Genomic DNA, 24335 nt, shown 5'->3' on the forward strand with positions numbered 1-24335 from the left:
GAGTGTGTGTGTGTGCGCTTGAGCGTGTGACATGCAGTTTGCGCTGACTAAACCATTGTTCCACAATGTCTACAGAATGAGCGCCAAAAAGATGTCACTTTCTTTGAGACTGAAATAATTGTTATGAGTTAGATAAGTCCGAAAATATCTATTGAGCCTAGTGTACAGTACAGTAGGTGGAGTGATACAAAAGCCTTGGTTAGGCTGTGTCGTTAGGTTAGTTCACCAGGAGTCAGTCCAGTAAATATCTATTGAGCCTAGTGTACAGTACAGTAGGTGGAGTGATACAAAAGCCTTGGTTAGGCTGTGTCGTTAGGTTAGTTCACCAGGAGTCAGTCCAGTAAATATCTATTGAGCCTAGTGTACAGTACAGTAGGTGGAGTGATACAAAAGCCTTGGTTAGGCTGTGTCGTTAGGTTAGTTCACCAGGAGTCAGTCCAGTATTTATAGTCCCAGATCAGTGTTTCCGCTGCAGTCATTTAACTATGGTGCTGCGCCACGGCAAAATCCTTGCCGCCACGGCAAAAAAAAAAGTGAAACAAGAATAAAAAATTCTGTCGAGGCGCACTTTGAAGATACTAGAACAATCCACACGTACTTTTCCTCAACAAACAAAAACGGGTAATGAATAATAAATTGGACAACCCCAGAGTAGAATAGTTTATCTATTTACCTTGTTGGCTTCTTGTGTGTTCTATTCGAAATAAATATTCCTCTCGAGGCGCATTCAAGTTACGAGCACCATAAGGACGGAAACCTGCATTTTGACAAGCAGTGAATGCACAATCACGGGGAAAACAGCAGTTTTAATGGACTTTGTTAAAAAGAGGGGAATCCCAGCTTTCCATTCCTACTTTATTTATTTCTCAACTCCTAAAGGACAATGACCCTAAGAAATACTGCTAAAGCAACATTTGAGTGGTTTAAGGGGAAACATTTAAATGTCTTGGAATGGCCTAGTCAAAGCCCAGACCTCAATCCAATTGAGAATCTGTGGTATGACTTAAAGATTGCTGTACACCAGCGGAACCCATCCAACTTGAAGGAGCTGTGTCACGATCGTCGAACAGAGAGGACCAAGGCGCAGCGTTGCGGGTGAACATATTTATATTTATTACTAGATCACACGATCAAAACAAAGAACGAAACGTGAAGTCCTTTGATACACAAACCAAAAGGAACAAGAAACCACAAAACACAAAGTGCAAGACAAACAGTTAAATATGGCTCCCAATCAGAGACACCCAGCTGACACTCGTTGCCTCTGATTGGGAGTCACTCAGCCCAACATAGAAAATTAAACATAGACTTACACACCCTGGCTCAACATAACATAGTCCCCAGAGCCAGGGCGTGACAGTACCCCCCCCCAAAGGCGCGGACTCCGGCCGCGCTCAAACAACCACAACAGGGGAGGGACCGGGTGGGCACTCCGCCTCGGCGGCGGATCCGGCTCCGGACATGACCCAGGCACGGGTTGTGCTGGACTGACGACGCACACCCCTGGCTTGATGCGTGGAGGAGGAACGGGCCGGACCGGGCTGACGAAGCGCACCCCTGACTTGGTGCGGGGAGCAGGAATGAGCCGGACCGGGCTGACGACGCACACCACTGACCCGGTGCGGGGAGCTTGGACGGGCCGGACCGGGCTGGCGACGCGCACCACAGACTTGGTGCGGAGAGCAGGAACGGGCCGGACAGGGCTGACGACGCACACCACTGGCTTGGTGCGGGAAGCTTGGATGGGCCGGACTGGGCTGGCGACGCGCACCACAGACTTGGTGCGGAGAGCAGGAACGGGCCGTGCCGGACTGACGACGCACACCACTGGCTTGGTGCGGGAAGCTTGGATGGGCCGGACTGGGCTGGCGACGCGCACCACAGACTTGGTGCGGAGAGCAGGAACGGGCCGGGCTGGGCTGTCGACGCACACCGTAGGCTTTGTGCGTGGAGCAGGGACAGGCCGGGCTGGGCTGTCGACGCACACCACTGACTTGGTGGGAATGGCAGGAACAGGCCGGGCTGGGCTGACGACGCGCACCACTGACTTGGTGGGAATGGCAGGAACAGGCCGGGCCGGGCTGACGACGCGCACCACTGACTTGGTGGGAATGGCAGGAACAGGCCGGGCTGGGCTGACGACGCGCACCACTGACTTGGTGGGAATGGCAGGAACAGGCCGGACCGTACTGGGGACACACACCACTGGCCCCACGCAGGGATCAGGAACGGGCCGGACCGGACTGGTAACACACTCCAGTACCTCTCGCCGTGCCTCCACACTTTCCCTCTCCTCTGTGCCCAGTGGCCCCCCTAACCTGGCGGCCTTCTCTGCCAACGCTTTGCACCGCTCTAACCCGTACACCTGCTGGCCCGACGTCGTGAGCCCCCCCCTAAAAATTTCCTGGGGGTCTCTCCTCCCTCTTGCCAGACTCGCAATCATCTCCTCCCACGTCCATCCTCTCTCCTCGTCCCGCTGCTTGATCCAGTCGAGGTAGCCACGGAGATCTGCCAGCGATGGCTCCTGAACACGCTGCTTGGTCTGGTTAAGGTGGTTTCTTCTGTCACGTTCGTCGAACAGAGAGGACCAAGGCGCAGCGTTGCGGGTGAACATATTTATATTTAATGACTAGATCACATGATCAAAACAAAGAACGAAACGTGAAGTCCTTTGATACACAAACCAAAAGGAACAAGAAACCACAAAACACAAAGTGCAAGACAAACAGTTAAATATGGCTCCCAATCAGAGACACCCAGCTGACACTCGTTGCCTCTGATTGGGAGTCACTCAGCCCAACATAGAAAATTAAACATAGACTTACACACCCTGGCTCAACATAACATAGTCCCCAGAGCCAGGGCGTGACAAGCTGGAGCAGTTGTGCCTTGAAGAATGGGCAAAAATCCCAGTGGCTAGATGTGCCAAGCTTATAGAGACATACCCCAAGAGACTTTCAGCTGTAAATGCTGCAAAAGGTGGCTCTACAAAGTATTGACTTTACAACAACACAGAGCTGGGTTTAAAGGGATAAAGTGACATGAGACAGTCTTGAACCAGAAGCTTCACGCTAACATGGAAACAGCTGTTAAGTGTTTTGACGGAAGTGACCCTATACCTGTTTTCTGTTCAGTAGCCTTTGAAGCCCGTCTAAGACGTGGAAGTGTGTGTGTGTGTGTGTGTGTGTGTGTGTGTGTGTGTATGTGCGTGTGCGTGTGTGCGTGTGCGTGTGCGTGTGTGTTTGTGCATCTCAGGATCCAGCCCTAAGTCTTCAGACACACTATTTAACAGAAGTCAAACTGGCATTGACACTCTGAGTGTGTTGTTGGTAGTGATGGGAAGTTCAGCTCTTTTTACTGACTCTGAGTGTGTTGTTGGTAGTGATGGGAAGTTCAGCTCTTTTTACTGACTCTGATCGTGTTGTTGGTAGTGATGGGAAGTTCAGCTCTTTTTACTGACTCTGATCTTTTCGAGTCATTCAGTCAAAAGAACAAATCAATCGACTCATTTCGTTCATTTGAGTCAGTAATGCCCAGAGCATGCATGATCCCCTACCGGCGAACGATGAACTGAAAACTCGAAAGAGTCATGATTCTACGAGCCTCTTGTTCACATGTTGTTTGGAGCTGTCATTTGTTTGAATGAGACTTGTAAACATGTCTTTAAACAATGTACCCAATTTGTAAGTCGCTCTGGATAAGAGCGTCTCCCAAATGACGTAAATGTAAATGTAAATGTAAATGTACATTTGTTGATTGCTAGGCATACAAATAAGATTATTTATTGATACATTTGTAACAAGGTGTAGTTGTGGTCGCTACCAGACTAGATTGTGAACGACTCTTGGCGGAATGCATTGCTTGACTGCTGTGAGGGTGATAAGCACAGTCGTTCGCGAACTGCAGCCCCCCCAAACGATTTGTTCTCGAGTTCGAGTTTGTTGAGCAGAGGCTGTGTATGTTTTGGTTCTACAAAGCTGTGTCCATCATAATGTTCAACAATCAATGAATTGCAGTCATTCTTGCACCAAGCGATAAATTATCAGTTCTGAACATGTATTTTTCTTCTCTATGCTCATTATCTATTTTCCTGTGCGCAAATGACAGACAGTTGGTGGTCGGAGCACGTCTCTGGAGCCGGAGGAGCGTGTATTAACCCTGCTCAAATTAACTAGTCACTCAGAAAAACGAATCATGACTCTCGAGTCTGTAGAAAGAGTTAAATAACAAATCGTTCCCGAACTGCACATCACTAGTTGTTGTGTGTGTCAGTAAGTACTATGTCTGGGATTAGGAGAGAGGGAGAGTGGTTTAATGCCACAGAGCAGAGTGGAGCTAGTGAGTACTATGTCTGGGATTAGGAGAGAGGGAGAGTGGTTTAATGCCACAGAGCAGAGTGGAGCTAGTGAGTACTATGTCTGGGATTAGGAGAGAGGGAGAGTGGTTTAATGCCGCAGAGCAGAGCAGAGTGGAGCTAGTGAGTACTATGTCTGGGATTAGGAGAGAGGGAGAGGGGTTTAATGCCGTAGAGCAGAGTGGAGCTAGTGAGTACTATGTCTGGGATTAGGAGAGAGGGAGAGTGGTTTAATGCCGAGGAGCAGAGCAGAGTGGAGCTAGTGAGTACTATGTCTGGGATTAGGAGAGAGGGAGAGTGGTTTAATGCCGAGGAGCAGAGCAGAGTGGAGCTAGTGAGTACTATGTCTGGGATTAGGAGAGAGGGAGAGTGGTTTAATGCCGTGGAGCAGAGCAGAGTGGAGCTAGTGAGTACTATGTCTGGGATTAGGAGAGAGGGAGAGTGGTTTAATGCCGCAGAGCAGAGCAGAGTGGAGCTAGTGAATACTATGTCTGGGATTAGGAGAGAGTGAGAGTGGTTTAATGCCGCAGAGCAGAGTGGAGCTAGTGAGTACTATGTCTGGGATTAGGAGAGAGGGAGAGTGGTTTAATGCCGCAGAGCAGAGTGGAGCTAGTGAGTACTATGTCTGGGATTAGGAGAGAGGGAGAGTGGTTTAATGCCGTAGAGCAGAGTGGAGCTAGTGAGTACTATGTCTGGGATTAGGAGAGAGGGAGAGTGGTTTAATGCCGTAGAGCAGAGCAGAGTGGAGCTAGTGAGTACTATGTCTGGGATTAGGAGAGAGGGAGAGTGGTTTAATGCCGAGGAGCAGAGTGGAGCTAGTGAGTACTATGTCTGGGATTAGGAGAGAGGGAGAGTGGTTTAATGCCGAGGAGCAGAGTGGAGCTAGTGAGTACTATGCCTGGGATTAGGAGAGAGGGAGAGTGGTTTAATGCCGAGGAGCAGAGTGGAGCTAGTGAGTACTATGTCTGGGATTAGGAGAGAGGGAGAGTGGTTTAATGCCGTAGAGCAGAGCAGAGTGGAGCTAGTGAGTACTATGTCTGGGATTAGGAGAGAGGGAGAGTGGTTTAATGCCGAGGAGCAGAGCAGAGTGGAGCTAGTGAGTACTATGTCTGGGATTAGGAGAGAGGGAGAGTGGTTTAATGCCGTGGAGCAGAGCAGAGTGGGGCTAGTGAGTACTATGTCTGGGATTAGGAGAGAGGGAGAGTGGTTTAATGCCGAGGAGCAGAGTGGAGCTAGTGAGTACTATGTCTGGGATTAGGAGAGAGGGAGAGTGGTTTAATGCCGTAGAGCAGAGCAGAGTGGAGCTAGTGAGTACTATGTCTGGGATTAGGAGAGAGGGAGAGTGGTTTAATGCCGAGGAGCAGAGCAGAGTGGAGCTAGTGAGTACTATGTCTGGGATTAGGAGAGAGGGAGAGTGGTTTAATGCCGTGGAGCAGAGCAGAGTGGAGCTAGTGAGTACTATGTCTGGGATTAGGAGAGAGGGAGAGTGGTTTAATGCCGTAGAGCAGAGCAGAGTGGAGCTAGTGAGTACTATGTCTGGGATTAGGATAGAGGGAGAGTGGTTTAATGCCGTAGAGCAGAGCAGAGTGGAGCTAGTGAGTACTATGTCTGGGATTAGGAGAGAGGGAGAGTGGTTTAATGCCGAGGAGCAGAGCAGAGTGGAGCTAGTGAGTACTATGTCTGGGATTAGGAGAGAGGGAGAGTGGTTTAATGCCGTGGAGCAGAGCAGAGTGGAGCTAGTGAGTACTATGTCTGGGATTAGGAGAGAGGGAGAGTGGTTTAATGCCGTGGAGCAGAGCAGAGTGGAGCTAGTGAGTACTATGTCTGGGATTAGGAGAGAGGGAGAGTGGTTTAATGCCGTGGAGCAGAGCAGAGTGGAGCTAGTGAGTACTATGTCTGGGATTAGGAGAGAGGGAGAGTGGTTTAATGCCGTAGAGCAGAGCAGAGTGGAGCTAGTGAGTACTATGTCTGGGATTAGGAGAGAGGGAGAGTGGTTTAATGCCGTAGAGCAGAGCAGAGTGGAGCTAGTGAGTACTATGTCTGGGATTAGGAGAGAGGGAGAGTGGTTTAATGCCGTAGAGCAGAGCAGAGTGGAGCTAGTGAGTACTATGTCTGGGATTAGGAGAGAGGGAGAGTGCTTTAATGCCGAGGAGCAGAGCAGAGTGGAGCTAGTGAGTACTATGTCTGGGATTAGGAGAGAGGGAGAGTGGTTTAATGCCGTAGAGCAGAGCAGAGTGGAGCTAGTGAGTACTATGTCTGGGATTAGGAGAGAGGGAGAGTGGTTTAATGCCGCAGAGCAGAGTGGAGCTAGTGAGTACTATGTCTGGGATTAGGAGAGAGGGAGAGTGGTTTAATGCCGCAGAGCAGAGTGGAGCTAGTGAGTACTATGTCTGGGATTAGGAGAGAGGGAGAGTGGTTTAATGCCACAGAGCAGAGTGGAGCTAGTGAGTACTAGGTCTGGGATTAGGAGAGAGGGAGAGTGGTTTAATGCCACAGAGCAGAGTGGAGCTAGTGAGTACTATGTCTGGGATTAGGAGAGAGGGAGAGTGGTTTAATGCCGCAGAGCAGAGTGGAGCTAGTGAGTACTATGTCTGGGATTAGGAGAGAGGGAGAGTGGTTTAATGCCGTAGAGCAGAGCAGAGTGGAGCTAGTGAGTACTATGTCTGGGATTAGAGAGAGAGGGGAGAGTGGTTTAATGCCGCAGAGCAGAGTGGAGCTAGTGAGTACTATGTCTGGGATTAGGAGAGAGGGAGAGTGGTTTAATGCCGCAGAGCAGAGTGGAGCTAGTGAGTACTATGTCTGGGATTAGGAGAGAGGGAGAGTGGTTTAATGCCACAGAGCAGAGTGGAGCTAGTGAGTACTAGGTCTGGGATTAGGAGAGAGGGAGAGTGGTTTAATGCCACAGAGCAGAGTGGAGCTAGTGAGTACTATGTCTGGGATTAGGAGAGAGGGAGAGTGGTTTAATGCCGCAGAGCAGAGTGGAGCTAGTGAGTACTATGTCTGGGATTAGGAGAGAGGGAGAGTGGTTTAATGCCGCAGAGCAGAGTGGAGCTAGTGAGTACTATGTCTGGGATTAGGAGAGAGGGAGAGTGGTTTAATGCCGCAGAGCAGAGTGGAGCTAGTGAGTACTATGTCTGGGATTAGGAGAGAGGGAGAGTGGTTTAATGCCGTGGAGCAGAGCAGAGTGGAGCTAGCGAGCACAGCACTAACATGTGTGTACACGGCGGGAAGCCAGCGAGCACAGCATTCTTTGTTTGTGTTTTTATGAGAAACACATGGGCTTCTAGCACAAGCCTCTCCCTCTCTCTCTCTCTCTCTCTCTCTCTCTCTCTCTCTCTCTCTCTCTCTCTCTCTCTCTCTCTCTCTCTCTCTCTCTCTCTCTCTCTCTCTCTCTCTCTCTCTCTCTCTCTCTCTCTCTCTCTCTCTCTCTCTCTCTCTCTCTCTCTCTCTCTCTCTCTCTCTCTCTCTCTCTCTCTCTCTCTCTCTCTCTCTCTCTCTCTCTCTCTCTCTCTCTCTCTCTCTCTCTCTCTCTGGCCCACTTTCCCTCTTTCAGGCTTACTTCTGTATCAAACTAACTCGCTCCATCTTTCCCTTCCTCTCTCTCTCTATCCTCCTCCTTCTCCCTCTTTCCTCCCTCCTTCTCTCCCAGCCTTTCTTTAAGCCTTCACTCTGTGTGACCAGCTGGGGTTCTACAACACACACACACACACACACACACACACACACACACGCACGCACACACACACACACACGCGCACATACACCCACACACACAAACTTCTACCAAATCAGATTGTGTTCCCATCTTGACTGTAATCGTTCCACTCCACTCTACTCCACTCCACTCGACGAAGGTAACATGCCCTTTTTCTGGATTCCCATAATCTCCTTTCCAATCCAATCCACCACTTTCCCTCGCTGCCCCACACCCTACGGGCACTAGCTAATCTAAGGACCTGCTGGTTCCAGGGACTCCTGCAACACTCCTTTGCTCAAGTTTCATTTCTGATCTGGAAAACTACCGAGGACGCCCGCGCCTCCAGCCTCCAGCCTCACCGCTCTGCTCACAATGGAAACATTCTTATTTCTTATAGACAATCAGAGGAAGGAATTTCAGAGAGAGAGAGACAGGGGAATGTGGGGGAGGGAGAGAGAGAGGGAGGAAGAGAGAAAGATACAAAAAGAGAGAGAGAGGGAGGGAGAGAGAACAAACTCCCTCTAGTGAAGTGCCTATTTTGATATCTTGATAGGCAGTGAGTGTCTGTGTGTGTTTCTCTCCTCTCCTCCCCTCCTCTGCCCTCCCCTCCTCTCCTCTCCTCCCCACTCGCTCCTCTCCTCTGCTCTCCTCCCTCTTTCTCTCCATCTAAAATTAATCTCCTCCAGTGAGTGGCCCTCCACTTGTCATCTCCCGTAATTCATGCTTCTATGACTTCTCACGAACACGCACAAAATAAGGTAGCTAATGACACACACACAACCCCAGAATAGGCTCCAAGCCATCTGCTGTTGCCATGGTGAGCCCATGTGTTGCCTTGACGATGGCGCATTTCATGCGCTAAAGGCCCGTCCTTTTTGCCAGGTAACAAATCGCTGCGGTGATGCAACCGCACCTGTCTCTCCCTCGGTTATGCGTTGCTGTTGGTGTCGCTGTTGCCGTAGTAACAGCGGCTCTAATCACCCGGGAAGGGCAAACGCTCAGCAGAGAGCCTCAGCCAGACCAGCTGTTCAGTACGGAGCGGAGGAGAGACGGAGAGAAGGAGCGAAAGCGAGAGAGAGAGACAGAGCGAGAGAGAGAGAGAGAGAGAGAGAGAGAGAGAGAGTGGAGGAATCCAGCCCTGTCTGTGCCCTGTGAAGTAGCAGTATAGAGGGGCCTCTCGCTTTCTTTCTCTTTTTTATCTCTGTTATTATTTTCCTCCCTTTCAGTCAATGCTGGCATGCTCTGAACCTGCTGTACTAACTTTCCTTGAAACACACACACTGTAAACACAAGCAAATAAAAAACTGTTTTGTGTGTGTTTGTGTGAGCATGCATGCTTGCGTGTGTGCATGTGTTTGTGTGTGTTAGTGTGAGCGAGTGTGTTGTGATGTCACGAGAGGCTACACAGCTTTCAGCGGGGTTGCTCAAGTAGTGCAAGGAGACCAGGTTCAACCAAAACAAGGATTTTATTAAAGGTCTTGGGAAACTAACGAAAGTATAACACAATTCTGTTCTGGTGGCTCTTAAGGGTTAACAGTTCAGGGATGTCTCTTCCACATCCAAAATCATAACTCTCCCTCGCTCAAATAACTTTTCCCCAGCCTTACTGTATTCCACGTTGCAGCTAGTGGCCAACCCAGCAAAACGTCCTTCCAAATGTCCCACACGTATTTCCACAGGTGCATATATCCAAAGGTGAGTATTTCCCAAAGGTAAGTATCTCCAAATCCTTATATTCCTCATGGAAGTGGACGTGCAGCACTCTTGTCCTCCAGAGAGCCCCGGTTGGAGACTGTGTCTCTTCACCCCCACACACTCCCTCAGTGTGTCTCTTCCCTTCCCAAACCTTCAGCTCATCAGCTCCTCATTTGTTTCAGCTGCGTGGGAAGATTGGCCATAGAGGAGGTGGAGTTCCCGACCATACCAGCAGATGGAGCCATAGCTGTCTGGGTTTGCAGCCACCTCAGGGGGATGTAACGTCCCTCCAGGACACAGCCTCTCGTGACATCACACATCCCCCTCCTCGGGACCGACGTCCTCGTCGGGTAAAGGCAGCGAAGAAGGCATCACGCCGGGAGAGGGCGTCCGCATTGCCGTGGTGCTTGCCAGCCTGCTCTCTCTTCAACTCCTCCACCTCTAGGACCAGGGACTCAGCCTCCTGTTGTCTCTCCTTGAGTTTCTTACTGAACGCATCAGCCTTGGTTTTAGCAGAGTTTAGCTTCTGTTGAGCAGCTTTCAGTTCCTTCTCTCTCTCTGCCTCCGCATTCTTCATCTTGTTCTCCAACACCTTGTACTTCTCCTCTGCCTTCTTCTGGACCTCCTTACTACTGCGCAGGGTCTCCTCACACTCCTCGATGGTCCTGCGCAGCCTCTCCAGCTCCTCCTGTTGCTTATGGAAGGAGCTCTGTTGGAGTTTAGCCTGGAGGATATCTAACTCTTCTGTCTTCATGTCTAACTGTTGCTTTAACAAACGATACCTCTCAGCGGTCCCCTTCAGACCAGACAGTTCTTTGTCCAGATTCTGTAGCTCCGTCTCTGTGTCGGTCTGGGCACCTGCCATCCCTATCAGAGCCCGGGCGGGAGTGAGTAATTCGGAGGATTGCACCGGAGCCTTCCCAGGATGAGTCTTGCCTCTCCGTTTCCGAGGTACTCGGGTTATCCTCTCCTGAGACTCTCTCCAGAGTGGGTAAAAGGCTGGGCAGTCTCGTCCAATTAGGACAGGGACGGGGAGGGAATCAACCACCCCCGCCGTCGTGTGTATGGTTCCCCGTGTGCTGGTCATTGTAAGTTCAGTAATGGGGTATTCTCTGGTGTCCCCATGGACACAGGAAACTGGGAGGACTTTCCCCGGGGTCAGACACGTTGGGCCCACCAAATCCTTACGCACCAGGGTGGCCCGGCTACCAGAATCCAGTAAGGCCTCCACATCATGGTGATTCACAGTTACCGGGCAGGTGGGGGTCGATCTGGGCCGCCATCTACGACTCCCAAGAGCGAGGCAAAACGGTGTGTGGGTGCTGAGCTGGAGGACTCCGCAGTGGGCATAGGTTCATCGGCTGGTTTCCCACACTGCCAGGAGATATGTCCCATCTCCCCACACCGGTAACACTGTCGAGTTTCCCCCTCCTGGTGTACTCTTCTTGGACCCGCCTGGTTTCTGGCTCCCCCTGGAGCCGGGATAAGTCCTGACGTGGCTGGGTTCGAGACCTTGGGGTCCTTTGGACGGGTTCTTCCCATTTGTGGTGGGGCCGCACTCCTGGGGTCTTTTCGGGAAGCATTCAGCATCTCCGCTGTGGCCTGGTACTTTTCCACAGCTTCCACGGTCAGATCAGCCGTGGTCAAGGCCTGTTGACTGATGACCCGTTTTGCCTCATAAGGCAGGGCGCGTAGGTAACGATCCACCACAACGGCCTCCACCACCGCCGCTGCTGTATTCCTCTGCGGATCCAGCCATTTCCTTGCGATTCGGACAAGTTCATGCATCTGCGCCCGAGGAGGTTGGTCTGGTTGGAAGGTCCAGCTGTGAAAGCGCTGGGCCATACCAAACTTTGTGAGTCCATATCTGCTGAGGATCTCAGACTTCAGGGCATCATAGTCAGTAACCTGGTCAGGGCCCAGGTCCCGGACAGCATTCAGCGATTCCCCGGTTAGAAAGGGGGGCTAACAGACCAACCCACTGTTGCTTGGGCCAGGCTTCCCTAGTGGCCGTGGCCTCAAATGCATGCAGGTATGCCTCAATGTCATCGGTAGCTCCCATCTTAGATATAAAGTCACTTGCCTTTATTGGGCGGGTATTTTGGACCACCCTCTGTCTCTGCAACTGCAATTCCTCTGCCTTCAGAAGGTTGGCTTTCTTTTGCTCCTCCAAGAGAGCCACGTTTGCTTGCATCTGGGCTTGCTGGCCAGCAACAAGGGCTTTCAATATGTCCTCCATTTCAGTCGGCGGGGAGCCTACGGCCAACTTGGAAAACTGGGTGATCAAACCTTCGGTATCCTCCTCTGACATGCACTATTAACGCTTGAGCGTGCCCGTATTCTCCACCATCTGTGACGTCACGAGAGGCTACACAGCTTTCAGCGGGGTTGCTCAAGTAGTGCAAGGAGACCAGGTTCAACCAAAACAAGGATTTTATTAAAGGTCTTGGGAAACTAACGAAAGTATAACACAATTCTGTTCTCTGGTGGCTCTTAAGGGTTAACAGTTCAGGGATGTCTCTTCCACATCCAAAATCATAACTCTCCCTCGCTCAAATAACTTTTCCCCAGCCTTACTGTATTCCACGTTGCAGCTAGTGGCCAACCCAGCAAAACGTCCTTCCAAATGTCCCACACGTATTTCCACAGGTGCATATATCCAAAGGTGAGTATTTCCCAAAGGTAAGTATCTCCAAATCCTTATATTCCTCATGGAAGTGGACGTGCAGCACTCTTGTCCTCCAGAGAGCCCCGGTTGGAGACTGTGTCTCTTCACCCCCCACACACTCCCTCAGTGTGTCTCTTCCCTTCCCAAACCTTCAGCTCATCAGCTCCTCATTTGTTTCAGCTGCGTGGGAAGATTGGCCATAGAGGGGTGGAGTTCCCGACCATACCAGCAGATGGAGCCATAGCTGTCTGGGTTTGCAGCCACCTCAGGGGGATGTAACGTCCCTCCAGGACACAGCCTCTCGTGACATCACAGTGTGTATGAGCGTGCTGAGTTAAAGGTGGCTATAAAAAGCAGCATTCTACTCTGAGCCCCAGTGGCCAGATAAACACTTTATTACAGCCTCTAACACAGTGACATACCATCTGGACAGGGAGGGAGGGAGGGGAGAGAGGGGGAAAGGAGAAAGAGGAGAGCGAGGAGGGAGAGGAGAGAGAAGAGAGAGAGGGGGGAGAGGAGAGAGGAGGGGAGAGAGGAGAGAAAGGAGAGAGGGGAGAGAGGGGAGGGAGGAGAGAGAGGAGGGAAAGGAGAGAGAGGAGAGAGGGGAGGGAGGGGAGGGAGAGGAGAGAGGAGAGAGGAGAGAAAGAAGAGAGGGGAGAGAGGGGAGGGAGAGGAGAGAGAGGAGAGAGAGGAGAGAGAGAGGAGAGAGGAGAGAGAGGAGAGAGAGGAGAGAGAGAGGAGAGAGAGGAGAGAGAGAGAGGAGAGAGGAGCGAGAGGAGAGAGGGGAGGGAGAGGAGGGGAGGGAGAGGAGAGAGAGGAGAGAGAGGAGAGAGGAGAGAGAGGAGAGAGAGGAGAGAGGAGAGAGAGGAGAGAGGGGAGGGAGAGGAGGGGTGGGAGAGAGAGAGGAGAGAGGAGAGAAAGGAGAGAGGGAGAGAGGGGAGAGGGGAGGGAGGGAGGAGAGAGAGGAGAGAGGGGAGAGAAAGGAGAGAGGGGAGAGAGGGGAGGGAGGAGAGAGGGGAGGGAGGAGGGAGAGGAGAGAGGAGAGAGAGGAGAGAGAGGAGAGAAAGGAGAGAGGGGAGAGAGGAGAGAGAGGAGAGAGGAGAGAGAGGAGAGAGAGGAGAGAGAGGAGAGAGGAGAGAAAGGAGAGAGGAGAGAGAGGGGAGGGAGGAGAGAGAGGAGAGAGAGGAGAGAGAGGAGAGAGGAGAGAGAGGAGAGAGGAGAGAGAGGAGAGAGAGGAGAGAGGAGAGAGGAGAGAGGGGAGGGAGGGAGGGAGGAGAGAGAGGAGAGGAGAGAGAGGAGGGAGGAGAGAGAGGAGAGAGAGGAGAGAGGGAGGGAGGAGAGAGAGGAGAGAGAGGAGAGAGAGGAGAGAGGGGAGAGAGGGGAGAGAAAGGAGAGAGGAGAGAGGAGAGAGAGGAGAGAGGAGAGAGGAGAGAGGAGAGAGAGGAGAGAGGAGAGAGAGGAGAGAGGAGAGAGAGGAGAGAGGGGAGGGAGGAGAGAGAGGAGAGAGAGGAGAGAGGAGAGAGGGGCGAGAGGGGAGGGAGGGGAGGGAGGAGAGAGAGGAGAGAGAGGAGAGAGGAGAGAGAGGAGAGAGAGGAGAGAGGGGAGGGAGGAGAGAGGAGAGAGAGGAGAGAGGAGAGAGAGGAGAGAGGAGAGAGAGGAGAGAAAGGAGAGAGGAGAGAGGAGAGAGAGGAGAGAGGAGATAGAGGAGAGAGAGGAGAGAAAGGAGAGGAGAGAGAGGAGAGAGAGGAGAGAGGGGAGGGAGGAGAGAGAGGAGAGAGGAGAGAGAGGAGAGAGAGGAGAGAGGAGAGAGAGGAGAGAAAGTACAGGGAGAAAAATCATGACATCATGACATCATACAAGACTCAAACAAACATTGTATTCCACACAAACATCCTTTAGTAAAACTCAAACTATCTCCAGCTCCTCCCCTCTCTCTCCTCTTCCTCCTCCCCTCTCTCTCCTATTCTTCCTCCCCTCTCTCCTCTTCCTCCACCCCTCTCTCTCCTCTTCATCCTCCCCTCTCTCCTCTTCATCCTCCCCTCTCTCTCCTCTTCATCCTCCCCTCTCTCTTCTTCATCCTCCTCTCTTCTTCATCCTCCTCTCTCTCCTCTTCATCCTCCTCTCTCTCCTCTTCATCCTCCCCTCCCCTCTCTCTCCTCATCCTCCCCTCTCTCTCCTCTTCCTCCTCTTTAATGTACACTGGGAGCAGCCACAGAAAGAAGTGGAGAGACAGCATTCTTTGCAAACAAATAAACACAGCACACATACAAACACACACACACACACACCTTCCACCCACACTCCACCCCATCTCCCTCTAAGAGACATCTGTGCAACTCTTCTACCCCCCCACCCTTGCCTTCCCCCATTCCTTATCCGTCCAACACAGTGTCCGAAGCTTTCCAATTCAATTTCCTCCATTTAGGAGAACATCTATCTTCTCTCTCTCTCGCTCTCTCTCTCTCTCTCTTTCTTCCTGACCACCCATTTTTTTCCATATCCTTTGTTAAGGATGATGTGCCGTTTTGGGTTTTACAGTAGAGCCACTAATGTGTCCTGCACACTCAGCTGCCACAGCTACCCTAGACTCTTGACTAACTCTGCTCTGCTCTGTTCTGTTCTACAGTGGACTGGACACACAAACACTGTGATCTGCTTAAAACCTCAGTTGAGACACACACACACACACACACACACCACTCGGCTCTCCACATCAGTGGACACACCACAGAGAACCAAAGAGGAGAGAGAGAGATTGAGTAAAGCACTGATTAGCTCTCTCTGTCTCACTCTCTCTTTCCATTATCTGACTTTTTTTACACTGACTCTCTCTCTCGTGTGGCCTGGTGTGGCCTGAGGCAGCGGTGTTAACCAGCCCACAGAAGGGTGTCATGTGATGGGAAGGGGAGACCAGGCATGGGGTCGACATGTTAGGGTGAATCACTAGCTACTCATCTGTCTTCCTTTTACCTTTAATATGCCTGGGGTGAGGTCTTTATGTATCCTAGTATAGGGGATGTCCTAGTATAGGGGATGTCCTAGTATAGGGGATGTCCTAGTATAGGGGATGTCCTTGTATAGGGGATGTCCTAGTATAAGGGATGTCCTAGTATAAGGGATGTCCTAATATAAGGGATGTCCTAGTATAGGGGTTGTCCTAGTATAGAGGATGTCCGGCCGCGACCGGGAGACCCATGGGGCGACGCACAATTGGCCCAGCGTCGTCCAGGGTAGGGGAGGGAATGGCCGGCAGGGGATGTAGCTCAGTTGGTAGAGCATGGCGTTTGCAACGCCAGGGTTGTGGGTTCGATAACATAATGTATGTGCTAACTGTAAGTCGCTCTGGATAAGAGTGTCTGCTAAATGACGTAAATGTAAAATGTAAATGTCCTTGTATAGGGGATGTCCTAGTATAAGGGATGTCCTAGTATAAGGGATGTCCTAATATAAGGGATGTCCTAGTATAGGGGATGTCCTAGTATAGGGGATGTCCTTGTATAGGGGATGTCCTAGTATAGGGGATGTCCTAATATAGGGGAGGTCCTAGTATAAGGGATGTCCTAGTATAGGGGATGTCCTAGTATAAGGGATGTCCTAGTATAAGGGATGTCCTAATATAAGGGATGTCCTAGTATAGGGGATGTCCTAGTATAGGGGATGTCCTAGTATAAGGGATGTCCTAGTATAGGGGATGTCCTAGTATAGGGGATGTCCTTGTATAGGGGATGTCCTAGTATGGGGGATGTCCTAGTATAGGGGATGTCCTAGTATAGGGGATGTCCTAGTATAAGGGATGTCCTAGTATAGGGGATGTCCTAGTATAGGGGATATCCTAGTATAAGTGATGTCCTAGTATAAGGGATGTCCTAGTATAGGGGATGTCCTAGTATAGGGGATGTCCTAGTATAGGGGATGTCCTAGTATAAGGGATGTCCTAGTATAGGGGATGTCCTAGTATAGGGGATGTCCTAGTATAGGGGATGTCCTAGTATAGGGGATGTCCTTGTATAGGGGATGTCCTAGTATAGGGGATGTCCTAGTATAAGGGATGTCCTAGTATAGGGGATGTCCTAATATAGGGGATGTCCTAGTATAGGGGATGTCCAAGTATAGGGGATGTCCTAGTATAGGGGATGTCCTTGAATGGAGTGTTGTGATAGTTCAAACTGTGTGTGTAGTAGCAGGATTTCTGACAATGCCAGAATGTGTGTGTGTGTGTGTGTGTGTGTGTGTGTCAGGTTTTCCATTAACCGGTAATAGCTGGCTTTTGGCAGGATGAAAAAATTGAAAAGTCAATAAATATAATTGGCGCCCGGCCAATTGTCCGGGAGAAGAAGAAAAAATGATATAGTGAAATAATTTAGCCTCTTGACTGGTGGAAACACGGGTCCATGGAAATACATTTGAATGGTCTTATCGGTCTATAGGTTCATTTACATAATTTTGTGGTATTCAATTGACGCGTGTGTATATTCATTATGTATCTTATTTAACACACGCGTACAGCATACAGATACAGAGCATTTCAGCGAGAGAGCTGCTGCTACATCACCTCAAACGGCAAATGCATAGGTAACGGAAGGCAGGCCACTTTACAATGAGCTGGAGGCAGTATGCATTTTGAAAACATATACTTGAATGTTTTACTACATATACAGTGGGGGAAAAAAGTGTTTAGTCAGCCACCAATTGTGCAAGTTCTCCCACTTAAAAAGATGAGAGAGGCCTGTAATTTTCATCATAGGTACACGTCAACTATGACAGACAAAATGAGGAAAAGTGATTCCAGAAAATCACATTGTAGGATTTTTAATGAATTTATTTGGAAATTATGGTGGAAAATAAGTATTTGGTCAATAACAAAAGTTTCTCAATACTTTGTTATATACCCTTTGTTGGCAATGACACAGGTCAAACGTTTTCTGTAAGTCTGCACAAGGTTTTCACACACTGTTGCTGGTATTTTGGCCCATTCCTCCATGCAGATCTCCTCTAGAGCAGTGATGTTTTGGGGCTGTCGCTGGGCAACACGGACTTTCAACTCCCTCCAAATATGTTCTATGGGGTTGAGATCTGGAGACTGGCTAGGCCAAAAGGTTCTATTTTGGTTTCATCTGACCATATGACATTCTCCCAATCCTCTTCTGGATCATCCAAATGCACTCTAGCAAACTTCAGACGGGCCTGGACATGTACTGGCTTAAGCAGGGGGACACGTCTGCACTGCAGGATTTGAGTCCCTGGTGGCGTAGTGTGTTACTGATGGTAGGCTTTGTTACTTTGGTCCCAGCTCTCTGCAGGTCATTCACTAGGTCCCCCTGTGTGGTTCTGGGATTTTTGCTCACCGTTCTTGTGATCATTTTGACCCCACGGGGTGAGATCTTGCGTGGAGCCCCAGATCGAGGGAGATTATCAGTGGTCTTGTATATCTTCCATTTCCTAATAATTGCTCCCACAGTTGATTTCTTCAAACCAAGCTGCTTACCTATTGCAGATTCAGTCTTCCCAGCCTGGTGCAGGTCTACAATTTTGTTTCTGGTGTCCTTTGACAGCTCTTTGGTCTTGGCCATAGTGGAGTTTGGAGTGTGACTGTTTGAGGTTGTGGACAGGTGTATTTTATACTGATAACAAGTTCAAACAGGTGCCATTAATACAGGTAACGAGTGGAGGACAGAGGAGCCTCTTAAAGAAGAAGTTACAGGTCTGTGAGAGCCAGAAATCTTGCTTGTTTGTAGGTGACCAAATACTTATTTTCCACCATCATTTGCAAATAAATTCATTAAAAATCCTACAATGTGATTTTCTGGAAAAAAAATTCGGCTCCGGGCTTGACCACCACCCTCCGTAGCGCCCCTGGTCCGGTCTGGCCCCGCTGGCTGGAGCTGGACTGGACATCGGTGGAGCGGAATGCTTAGGCTCCGATGTGGAGCAGCTGACCTGACCAGGCACCGGTGACCCAGGCACGGGCTGTGCCGGACTGATGACGCGCACCACAGGCTTGGTGCGGGGAGCAGGAACGAGCCGGACCGGACTGACGACGCGCACCACAGGCTTGGTGCGGGGAGCAGGAACGAGCCGGACCGGGCTGACGACGCGCACCACAGGCTTGGTGCGGGGAGCAGGGACGGGCCGAACCGGGCTGACGAAGCGCACCACAGGCTTGGTGCGGGGAGCAGGAACGAGCCGGACAGGGCTGACGACGCGCACCACTGGCCTTACCCGGGGATCAGGAACGGGCCAGACCAGGCTGACGACGCGCACACCTGGCTTGGTGCAGGGAGCAGGAACGGGCCGGACCGGGCTGACGATGCGCACCATAGGCTTGGTGCGAGGGACAGGAACAGGCCGGACCGCACTGGGAACACACACCACTGGCCTTACCCGGGGATCAGGAACGGGCCGGACCGGACTGGCAACCCACCTCAGTACCTCTCGCCGTGCCTCTACATTTTCCTTCCCTCTACTCGCCAATGGCTCCCGTAACCCGGTGGCCTTCTCTCCTCGTCCACTAACTCGCCCCTTATCTGCCTCCAGCAGCCCCGTCGTCCACGGTGTGAGCCCCCCCTAAATTTTTTTGGGGTTTGTCTCTCCCCCGTGGATATGGCCTCCATGGCTCTTGCCAGACTCTCCATCCTCTGCTCCCAAGTCCAACCTCTCTCCTCCTCACGCGGCTTGACCCAGTCGAGGTGGATATCCGCTAGAGTTACCTCTGGCGTTGGCTCCTGGACACGCTGCTTGACCCAGTCGAGGTGGATATCCGCTAGAGTTACCTCTGGCGTTGGCTCCTGGACACGCTGCTTGGTCCAGTTTTGGTGGGATCTTCTGTCACGTTCGTCGAACACAGTGGACCAATGCGCAGCGTGATTTGCGAACATACTTATTTTATTAGAGTACCACACGAACAAAACAACAAAACGATACGTGACGTCCTTGGTAACAGACACTAACCATACACGGAACAAGATCCCACAAAACACTGTGGCAAACAGGCTGCCTAAGTATGGTTCCCAATCAGAGACAACAAGCAACAGCTGATACTCGTTGCCTCTGATTGAGAACCACCCCGGCCAACACAGAAACACAAGAGCTAGATAATAAACCTATAACACAAAACACATAGAAACAACACACCCTGGCTCAACATAACAGAGTCCCAGAGCCAGGGCGTGACAGCATGTTTTACCTTGCTTCAAAGTAGCCTAGCCAAAATCAGACCATATCCGTGGAGACAATTATTTTAGGTTAACTTTCTTTCACTGTCCAGTAGCCAAAGGAACTTAAAAATTTGGAACAGATATTTCCTCTCTGTCACATGAAACCGCTCGCACCTGCGGTGCGCTTTTGACAACGGTGTTTTCCTGCTTGACAACGGTGTTTTCCTGCTTGACAACGGTGTTTCCCTGCTTGACAACGGTGTTTTCCTGCTTGACAACGGTGTTTTCCTGCTTGTGCGCATTGCTGCACTTATAATGTGAAGAAATAATAGTTTTGCAACATTTTAAGCTCAACGTTCTGATCTGTTGCATCAGACTCATTGCTTTTTAACGTTTAATTTTTTTATCTCGCCTAGGCCTGCTGGTGGTATGAATTTAGGATCTATCGTCCCACAACTGTCCCAGAGTCGGTTGGGAAAAGGCTTTTTATTTCTCGACAAGCTGACAAATAGAATAGGTCAACTTTTCTACTATGTAGTCCCGTGTAGCTCAGTTGGTAGAGCATGGCGCTTGCAACGCCAGGGTTGTGGGTTCGATTTCCACGGGGGGGCCAGTATGATTTTTGTATATTTTTTATGTATGCACTCAGGATATGTAAAATGTAAGTCGCTCTGGATAAGAGCGTCTGCTAAATGACTAAAATTTAAAAAATTTAAAATAGTAGATTGACATAGGCTAGTGATTCTGCTGTTTGTTCCTCGTCTTGATGGCTGAGGTAAATGTGGACTATTATTCTAACATCTTCAAAGTGTGTATCAGAATTCGATAAGAAGGACCGCGCATCCTCGACTTGCATGTTCTGTTAATATGAATTACCATAATCGAAATGTCATTCTGAGCATTGTGGGTGGACGCCCTAATGAGGTTACGTACCCAATGCTAATGGGCCTGGTCAATTTCTCAAATGTCTGGTAAATTTAATTGCTGCTGGTCAAATGTCTGGCGCAACATTTTCCTAACTGAAAACATGGTGTGTGTGTATGTTTGTGAGCTTGCATAAGTGTGTGTCTTACCTCTGATATGCCTGAGGAGAGGTAGGGGGTGTTGAGAAGACCTGGGCGTGAGGGTGGTAAGGTGTCTTTTTCAAAGCCTGAATCAAATTCTGCCTGTACTCAGGATCTATACACCACAAGGACCCTTTCCCAATGCTCTGTAGAGAGAGAGAGAGAGAGAGAGAGAGAGAGAGAGAGAGAGAGAGAGAGAGAGAGAGAGAGAGAGAGAGAGAGAGAGAGAGAGAGAGAGAGAGAGAGAGAGAGAGAGAGAGAGAGAGAGAGAGAGAGAGAGAGAGAGAGAGAGAGAGAGAGAGAGAGAGGGAGAGGGAGTCAGTAACACACACATATGATACAGTGCGAGAGAGAGCAATAGTGGAATGAACATTTGTTTTTAAAGATTCACAATAACAAGAGTCGCCATTGGCCATTGTGAGGTCAGTAAATGATGCATTTACTTGCATATTATTGAACAGTAGATGAGAACACAGAAAGAGAGTCCCACAGACACTTAACGAGACCACACACACACACACACTTCCTTGCCTCCCCCTTCCTTTCCCTCCCCATACAGAAAACTCATGTATTATAATATATAGTACCAGTCAAACGATTGGACACACCTACTCATTCCAGGGTTTTTATTAATTTTTATTATTTTCTACATTGTAGAATAATAGTGAAGACATCAAAACTATGAAATAACACATATGGAATCATGTAGCAACCAAAAAAGTGTTCAACAAATCAAAATATATTTTATATTTGAGATTCTTCAAAGTAGTCACCTTTTTGCCTTGATGACAGCTTTGCACACTCTTGGCATTCTCTCAACCAGCTTCATGAGGTAGTCACCTGGAATGCATTTCAATTAACAGGCGCGCCTTGTTAAAAGTTAATTTGTGGAATTTCTTTCCTTCTTAATGCGTTTGAGCCTATCAGTTGTGTTGTGACAAGGTAGGGGTGGTATACAGAAGACAGCCCTATTTCGTAAAAGACCAAGTCCATAGTATGGCAAGAACAGCTCAAATAAGCAAAGAGAAACGACAGTCCATCATTACTTTAACACATGAAGGTCAGTCAATCCGGAAAATAGTTTTCACCGAGCTAACCAAAACAGCTACTTAACCAGCTAGCTCCTTTAGCTTGCCACCACAGAATGCAATGTCACTGACCAAGGTAATAATTGCTTTGGATATTAAAGCTCTGAGTTAATATGTCATGTGCATTGCATTCGGAAAATATTCAGACCACTTCACTTTTTCCACATTTTGTTACGTTACAGCCTTATTCTAAAATTGATTAAATAAATTTTTTACTCATCAATCTACACACAATACACCATAATGATAAAGTGAAAACAGGTTTTTAGAAATGTTTACACATTTATTACATATAATAAACAGAAATACTTTATTTACATAAGTATTCAGACCATTTACTCAGTACTTTGTTGAAGTGCCTTTGGCAGCGATTACAGCCTCGAGTCGTCTTGGGTATGACGCTACAAGCGTGGCACACCTGTATTTGGGGAGTTTCTCCCATTCTTCTCTGCAGAACCTCTCAAGCTCTGCCAGGTGGGATGGGGAGTGTTGCTGCACAGCTATTTTCAGGTCTCTCCAGAGATGTTAGATCGGGTTCAAGTCTGGGCTCTGGCTGGGCCATTCAAGGACATTCAGAGACTTGTCCTAAAGCCACTCCTGCGTTGTCTTGGCTGTGTGGTTAGGGTCATTGTCCTGTTGGAAGGTGAACCTTCACCCCAGTCTGAGGTCCTGAGCGATCTGGAGCAGGTTTTCATCAAGGATCTCTCTGTACTTTGATCTGTTAATCTTTCCCTCGATCCTGACTAGTCTCCCAGTACCTGCCACTGAAAAACATCCCCACAGCATGATGCTGCCACCACCATGCTTCACCGTAGGGATGGTATTGGCCAGGTGATGAGCGGTGCCTGGTTTCCTCCAGACGTGACGCTTGGCATTCAGGCAGAATGTTCAATCTCATTCTGAAAAAAATATTGTAAGCACTGTTGTGCAACATCTGCTTAAAGAAATGAAGTATTTGCTGTGATAGATCTAATAGATAATGTTTTTTTTTTTTATGTTGTTTTATGTTCTAAATCTAGAAAAACATGCCAAAATGCTAACGAAATTAGCCCTGGAGCATTTAATATTGCCATAAAACAAAACAAAAATAAGTTTGGAGATTTGTATTACATATTTTGAATAATATAATGTTAGAATTATACAATCAAAGGCCTTTAAACACTTGTTGAGATTGTCCCGTCTTTCAAGAATCCCTGAGATCTAAAACAGCAACATTTTCTCTCAGCCTAAAGAAAAAATGTGTAAAATATAATGAGATTAGCTATAAAACTTCCAATTTTTCTCTCTGCCCCATGGGGGGCTTGTTCGGACCTTGAGGGGGGGTTCTACTCTATATAGCTCTAAGCTCTATACACTCTGCTTGGGAACCGATGCTTTCCCTGTTACTGGATGTGTACGTGCGTGCGTGCGTGCGTGCGTGCGTACGTGCGCGCGCGTGTGCGTGAGTGTGTGTGTGCGTATGTCAAATCAAATCACATTTTACTTGTCAAATGCATCGTAATCAACAGGTGTAGACTAACAGTGAAATGCCCTTTCCAACAATGCAGAGATACATGTTTTTGAAATAGTACAAAACATTGAAAAACTATAACACAAGGAATAAATACACAATGAGTAATGATAACTTGTCTACAGTGAGGGAAAAAAGTATTTGATCCCCTGCTGATTTTGTACGTTTGCTCACTGACAAAGACATGATCAGTCTATAATTTTAATGGTAGGTTTATTTGAACAGTGAGAGACAGAATAACAAAACAAAAATCCAGAAAAACACATGTCAAAAATGTTATAAATTGATTTGCATTTTAATGAGGGAAATAAGTATTTGACCCCTCTGCAAAACATGACTTAGTACTTGGTGGCAAAACCCTTGTTGGCAATCACAGAGGTCAGACGTTTCTTGTAGTTGGCCACCAGGTTTGCACACATCTCAGGATGGATTTTGTTCCACTCCTCTTTGCAGATCTTCTCCAAGTCATTAAGGTTTCGATGCTGATGTTTGGCAACTCGAACCTTCAGCTCCCTCCACAGATTTTCTATGGGATTAAGGTCTGGAGACTGGCTAGGCCACTCCAGAACCTTAATGTGCTTCTTCTTGAGCCACTCCTTTGTTGCCTTGGCCGTGTGTTTTGGGTCATTGTCATGCTGGAATACCCATCCACGACCCATTCAATGCCCTGGCTGAGGGAAGGAGGTTCTCACCCAAGATTTGATGGTACATGGCCCCGTCCATCGTCCCTTTGATGCGGTGAAGTTGTCCTGTCCCCTTAGCAGAAAAACACCCCCAAAGCATAATGTTTCCACCTCCATGTTCTTGGGGTCATAGGCAGCATTCCTCCTCCTCCAAACACGGTGAGTTGAGTTGATGCCAAAGAGCTCCGTTTTGGTCTCATCTGACCACAACACTTTCACCCAGTTCTCCTCTGAATCATTCAGATGCTCATTGGCAAACTTCAGACGGGCCTGTATATGTGCTTTCTTGAGCAGGGGGACCGTGCGGGCGCTGCAGGATTTCAGTCCTTCACGGAGTAGTGTGTTACCAATTGTTTTCTTGGTGACTATGGTCCCAGCTGCCTTGAGATCATTGACAAGATCCTCCCGTGTAGTTCTGGGCT

General features: G+C 49.1%; 1 protein-coding gene across 2 annotated transcripts in view; it reads right to left on the minus strand.

Moving 5' to 3' along the window:
- The window catches only part of LOC123482222 (forkhead box protein N3-like), a 126546-nt gene that overhangs the window by 46292 nt on the left and 55919 nt on the right, over positions 1–24335 (minus strand). For both annotated transcript variants that reach the window (XM_045209088.1, XM_045209087.1), the window contains exon 3: positions 20642–20778. In XM_045209088.1, the coding sequence (XP_045065023.1) occupies positions 20642–20778 (137 nt within the window). The remainder of the gene's footprint in view (positions 1–20641; positions 20779–24335) is intronic.

Source organism: Coregonus clupeaformis, chromosome 29, assembly GCF_020615455.1.
Source record: "Coregonus clupeaformis isolate EN_2021a chromosome 29, ASM2061545v1, whole genome shotgun sequence".
NCBI classification, from domain to species: Eukaryota; Metazoa; Chordata; class Actinopteri; order Salmoniformes; family Salmonidae; genus Coregonus; species Coregonus clupeaformis.